At 32.8% G+C, this 6,371-nt stretch overlaps 1 protein-coding gene across 2 annotated transcripts; it reads right to left on the minus strand.

Annotated features, from left to right (window-relative positions):
* Positions 1-3,559: 3,559 nt before the first annotated feature.
* On the minus strand, positions 3,560-4,832 carry LOC149385704 (transcription factor MYB1-like). Of its 2 annotated transcripts, none has more exons than XM_089625108.1 (3): positions 4,604-4,832; positions 4,375-4,504; positions 3,560-4,195 (listed from the first exon to the last, which is right to left on the minus strand). In XM_089625108.1, the coding sequence occupies exons 1-3, from the start codon at positions 4,734-4,736 to the stop codon at positions 3,706-3,708; spliced, it is 753 nt and encodes a 250-aa protein (XP_089481234.1). In that variant the 5' UTR covers positions 4,737-4,832; the 3' UTR covers positions 3,560-3,705. The 2 variants fall into 2 exon arrangements, with proteins under 2 accessions (XP_089481234.1, XP_089481233.1); XM_089625107.1 differs by having other exon boundaries at positions 3,560-4,303.
* Between the last annotated feature and the right edge of the window lie 1,539 nt (positions 4,833-6,371).

The raw sequence follows: 6,371 nt of genomic DNA on the forward strand, positions 1-6,371 counted from the left end.
TTCCAAAAATGGTATTTTGGGAATTAAATAAATATTTATGGCAATGTTGTTTATTTGTTGCTAGATCAAGTAAATACACTTTATATTTATTGTTGAACAAATAAATATGTGTTAAATGAGTTTAAACTTATTGGGCCTTGAAAGGGCAAAATTTTGGGCCGCCCTACCTGGTTGTAGGCGTTTTTCTCTACTGGTCGGTAACCGGTATTTTTTTTCTGTTTTTCTGTTTCTAAAATAAAGGAGATAATATAGGAAATATAATTGTGTATATTCTCTCCTAATGTTTAGGCTAAATATTAAGAGAATATTTAGTATTTTCCTAAATTTTCTCAACATCAAATATTTTATACTGTTATATAAAATAAAATCTTAGATACCGATCTGACGAATGAGAGAAAAAATAGGATTCACTTGTTGAGATCCAAGGGCTGAGATTTAATCCTCTAGTGTGAACACAATAACAAGAAATAATATTTTCTAGAATATTCTATAAGATACCTTTTGAACTACTATAAATAGAGGGCTGATGATAAGCAAATAAAAAATCGAGTTTCTAAACTAGTTTGGACGGCAAACTTCTCCTCTTGTGGCCGTGCCTTCTTCTCCTCCTAAACCCCTCGAAATTGCTTCAATTCCATTCTTAGAAATAAGAGAGAAAGATCGGAAACACCCCGTTTCTAGATCTAATGAGATACAACGTTGCCCACTCATTTGTCATCACATCGAGTCTTTGAAGGATGAGTTTCAGATCTGATCGTGTGGAGGCTTATACATTCAAGACGAAGATGGATTGTGAAAGCTTTCGGTTCGTGAGCCAAAAACTGCAATTTTTCTTAAACTCGTCTTTTCATCGGTCGCTTGACATATTGCTTGCTCTCATTAAATAACGTAGATCTAGTTCTTGTATAAGTAACCATGTTTTAATTAGCTCTTGAAAGCGTAATTTCATCGCTTCCGCTACATCATGGTTGTTTTCTGATGTCGTTTAATCGAGTAAATCACCAACAGATAATGCACTGCATTCTAACATATGTGCTTTTGAAATTTGTATTTATTTTGCTATGTTTACATTTAAAAAGGCAAAACAAGCACAAAAAATAAATCAATACATATATAAATGTTCACATAACTATACATGACCTACCTAATTTGTTATTTATATAATTTGTGTGTTTGCAAAATTATTTGTTTTAGTTTTAAATTTAGGCTATATAAAAAATATTTTTTAAAATTAAATTTTACAACATTATTTTAGTCGCAATTTTCGTGTTTTAATGCAATTTTCGTCGGCCATCGCAATTTCGTGGGAACAATATTTTCAAATTTTTACATTATTTTCGTCGTAATTTTCATCGACCACCGCAATTTTCGATTTTCGGAGCCACCGACACAAAAACGGCCATCGACATTTCAATCCTTGCTTTGTAGAACTCCCTCCTCAGGTCGGAGCACTGTGCTCGATGAAGTCTCGATTGCGGGTGCCAGAAAACCCTAAGGTTTGAGAGAGAAAATACAGTCCTCTAATGGAAGTTATAAACATATACTACATCATCAATTTACATCATGATGGAAATTTTTTTTGAAAAATATCAAGTCATTCAATTGTTAAGACTTACGTAAATTAGTAAAATTAGCATTGGTCTAAGACCTACAAAATGGGTAATTGTATCAGCTAGTTATTAGAGATAACATTGTATTACGAAGTACATACATGTAATGTAAGAAGAATCGAGCTATTCATTTGTTTAGAATATTCTTTTCGTGGACATAAAATACATTCAATATTATGTTAATAAATGGATGAATATATTCTATGCACAAAAAAATATAATATTTTAGTATACATAATACGAGAATGATTATACTAATTAACGTTCTACATATTAACTAATCGTTATCCTCTTTTTCTAGTTTGATAACTTATTTTTTTTCAATATAATGATCAAAAGAAAAAAAAATAGCGGGAAAATATATTTTCATAAAGATATTTTTGCTTAGGGTTTTTTTCTTCGGGAAATCAAGGAAAGAGGAGTGGGTGTGGTGTTTTAATTGGTGTACGACGAATATATGCAATTTAAACAATTACAGACAAAATGGGAAAAAATACAACTCCTACAAATTTATCATCAAAACTTTTAACAGAAAATGAAGTGGTCATGACTTGACAGTCACAATAACCGCACATATATTACTTCTTATATGTAGCGAATTAATTGACCACACAAGTTGGGAATAAATACTAATTATATATGCGTAACGACTATATTCTTCACAACTAATTGTATACTTCAATTTCCTTATATAATATAACAATGTATTTATATATATTTCAATAAAAATTTACCAATAACATATGTATATAGCTCGCAATCTTTTATTAACAATATTTTAATCACTGTACTTTATTTCATAAACGACAATGCTACCATACATTACTCGCCACTGGGTCTCAAATCGATTATGCTAATTATAATAGTTTTTTAGCTTAGTTAGAGTATGTTTCGAATCACCTAATTAAATCAACTAGATACTTTCTGGTAAGGATCTTCACATCTACTTTCTTTTCCGTCGTTGGTTGCTTTAATTAATTATTTGTCACATTTGTTTGGCCAGGAAATTTAAATCTTAATAATAAATTTTGTTAGTTAATATTTCTGTGTTGTAGCTCAAAAAAGGATGCCACCTAGGAAAAGAAAGCAAAATCCCAAAAGTACTGTAGCTTTAAGTAATTAACAAAATCATGGATACATGTACATCGATCATTAATGGCCATCGATCATTAATCAGTGATTTAGTTAAATAGCTAATTTAAAGTATTGAATTTATAAAATAATTAAAGTTTGTCTAAAATTAATAAAATTGCTAAAATATGCAACAATTAAGTTTCATAAACATTTTTGTAAAAAAAAAAAATGCGCAACGTAACTTTAACTAATTTATTGAAAATTTGTAAATTTGACTATTTTACAAATAAAGTACTTTCAAATGACTATGTGTGGTATATTTTCTTCCTTATAAATATGGGTTGGTGGGTTGTACTTGTTCAAAAGTCTATGTCATGTAAGTACACATCACTAATTACATCAGTATATACGAGTCAAGTTGACTTCATTAGCAAATGATGTCAAAATAGGATTGACTAAGGCATCTCAATACCGATTGATTTTGATTTCAAACTCCAAGACATTTTACACGAATCAAAACTCGAACAAATTTGAAGAAATAATCCATCCAATTTTTATAAATGGGACTCAAATAAGTAAAGCCAATGGTATCTTGAGAGGTATGTTAAAAATCTCACACTCAAAATAAATGAATAATTATCAAAACTAATTAAAATTATTTCTTAAAGTAGTGAATTAGGTACTTCTCTCATGTTCAATTGGCATAAAACTATTTAACGAGAACTGTACACATAGAACACCTCTTTCATTCTTTTTAAAAAATTGAAAATGGAGATCTGCATTTTCGATTTTCGAAATAGTCATGAAGCAGAACATTTGTTACGTCTATTCCAGATTTTTTTTTTCTAAGAGATTTTTTTTCTTATAAAGACCATACTACTATCATTTCTAATGTACGTAAAGTACAAAACAAACCATATATCAGAACACAAACACGGTGCCCCTTAGTAATTATATATCTAATTAATTATTTGACTATATTTCATCTCATCACACTGACTGGAATAATACATCAAGAGATCTAAAATAAAAAGTCTTCAAGGTCAATCAAAGAAGCCGGTGGGTCAACTCCAATCAACATGTCCTGCGAAACCCAGAAGTTGTCTTCCCGGTGATGAGCCACGTCAGACGGTGACTCGATGACGTGGCTCGAATCGCTTTTGTTTATCTCTTCGTCAAATACTTTCACGCGATCGTCATCGAAGCCGCCGAAGAAAAAGTCTGAACATTGCTGCAGGGAGTCAATGCTGAGAAACTCCGAGAGGAAATCGTCGCTGTCGTCTCGAGGGGTCGTGGTCATCGTCAAGGGTTGACCGTTGACCTCCGGCTCGGGCTGACTATTTTTGTCGTGGTGAGGGAAAAGGACGGCTTTAGTGCACCGAGTCGCTCTGGTACGCACCACCACCGCGTCGTTAGGGCTGACCGGCTTCGCTGCGGGGTCGGATGGCTCTGGTGACGTGTCACTGGCTTTACTCGGGCTTCCGATACGACACGTCGTTTTGACATTAACGCTGCGATGATTGTGAGAAGATTGGATTCTCTTGCCGATGTTCGTGTTCCAATAGTTCTTTATTTCATTGTCTGTTCGGCCAGGAAGCCTCCCAGCTATTAATGACCATCTGCGTTTAATTTAATATTTATAAAAGTGGATTATAATTACTGCTCACACACATCTCCGATATATATATACCTGTTTCCCAAGAGATTATGGAGCCTTATAATGAGCTCTTCTTCGTCATGAGTGATATTTCCTCTCTTGATGTCAGGTCTGAGGTAATTCAGCCATCTCAGGCGGCAACTTTTCCCACATCTCTTGAGTCCTGTTGGGTCATTAATTAAGTGTGTCGGAGTGTTTTTTTACTCCGTGTTTTTTAATATATAACAATAATGAAAGAAGAGAGATATGAATAAGAACATGCCTGCTCTTTTGGGAAGGTTTCTCCATTTGCCTTCACCATGAAGCTGAATGTAGTCACTTAGTAATTTGTCTTCAATGGCTGTCCATGCCCCTCTAGTTAACCCTTCCTTTGAGCAACAAGGACTTCTTCCCATTGGCTCTCTCTCTCTCCCCAAAAATGTTGTGATAAGTTTTTCTTTAGTTCCCTTCTTTATAGGCAGAGAGAGAGATAGAGAGACGAGAGAGTTGGAACTCTCTATATGCTTGAGCTCATTCGGTCTTCGCTCCGGTTGTAGCCTTATATATATAGATACACACCACGAGTTAATGTGACATACATGAATTAAAATGACTTCACCTTAAATATGTTACAAGAAAAACAAAACAAGTGCCTTTAATTTGGCTGCATGCATGTGCGCTAGGGGGGACCATTTTATATATATATATATATATATATATATATATATAAGGGAGTTAGCCCAATTTTTATTTTATTAGAGAAGTAATCAGATTGAGTTAACACAATATTACAAATGCAATCCCTCCTTATATACTTGAAGAAAATCCCACCGATCAATTTTCAAAATATATATTTCCCAAATCAAAACCCTAACCTAATAAATTGCTCCGACAAATTCAAAATCCGATCCTGCTACGACGAGACGTCGCCGACATCGGATGATACCTCGTTGTCGCGCCGTCGCCGCTCATCGCCGTCGCGCTGATCCATGCTCTATTGCGATGTCTCTGCCATCATGGATTCTTCTTATATATACATAGTTTAATTGATAAAATTCGTTTGCAGACTCATTATAAAATCCATTCGAATTGTTCTACCTAGGATTTATGTTATGATTCTCGCAGTTAACTTTGAAATTTTTTCTGATTTTTTCAGTAAATCAATTTACCGTTCGTCTTTTAATTTGCTGTTTCGAATCGGCGGTAATTGTTTGGGATTGGTGATGGTGATATTTACATGGTTTAATCGATAATATTAATTCGTTTGTAGGCTCACTATATAATAAATTCAAATTGTTCTGCTTAGGATTTTCGATATGATTCTCGTAAATAACTCATGAAAAATTTTCTGGTTTTTATAATTAATTAATTTACCAAAAAAGTAAATTCAATTTACCGTTGTTTGGAATTGGCGGGGGCTGTTTAAAATCGATGATGGTGAAGACTCGGACCGGAAGTATTTTAAATTAACTAGATAGAAAATTAAAATTAATTTCGTAATATATTAAATTAACTGAAAAAGTAAAATTAAATTATCTTCATATTAAATGAAATTAACTTTTCAGTAAATTAAATTAACTGGAAGAGTAAGTTAAATTAACTCTTCTCCACATGAGTATGATTGTATCTACAAAAATAATTGAAATATTTACCTAATAAAATAAAACTTACGCTAGATTCTTAAAATGCAGTAAATAATTAGTTAGTTGCAACAAATTCTTCGGATTCATCTCTCTCTTTTTTGCTCTTACTTAATTACCGCTGTGAGTAATTTTTTTTCTTTTTTTTTCAAAACAGAATTTAATAGAGGGGAGAGAACGTAACTAAGGTTTAATTGTGTGTATGTGTGTTTCAATAATATCTCTAAGTACAACTGTGTTGTCTTGAAAAACAGGACACATGTTCCTGAAAGCCTAAAAAAAACGAGCTTAGTGACCTTTTTGGTGCGTATATAATATAATTGTGCTAGCGCTAGACACATTATGCTCTTCCTAGACATCTTTTACATAATAGGGCTTGATAGCTACACATATGCAGTGTATATACATATA

The sequence above is a fragment of the Urtica dioica genome, chromosome 9, assembly GCF_054948205.1.
Source record: "Urtica dioica subsp. dioica isolate 48M chromosome 9, U.dioica_male_clone48M_v1_H2, whole genome shotgun sequence".
Lineage (NCBI taxonomy): Eukaryota > Viridiplantae > Streptophyta > Magnoliopsida > Rosales > Urticaceae > Urtica > Urtica dioica.

Coding starts and splice junctions, on each gene's coding strand:
- LOC149385704 (XM_089625107.1), bottom strand. CDS start 4,736: ATGGGAAGAAGTCCTTGTTGCTCAAAGGAAGGGTTAACTAGAGGGGCA. Junction 4,505..4,603: donor AAACCTTCCCAAAAGAGCAG/GCATGTTCTTAT, acceptor ATGACCCAACAG/GACTCAAGAGATGTGGGAAA. Junction 4,304..4,374: donor CATAATCTCTTGGGAAACAG/GTATATATATAT, acceptor AATTAAACGCAG/ATGGTCATTAATAGCTGGGA.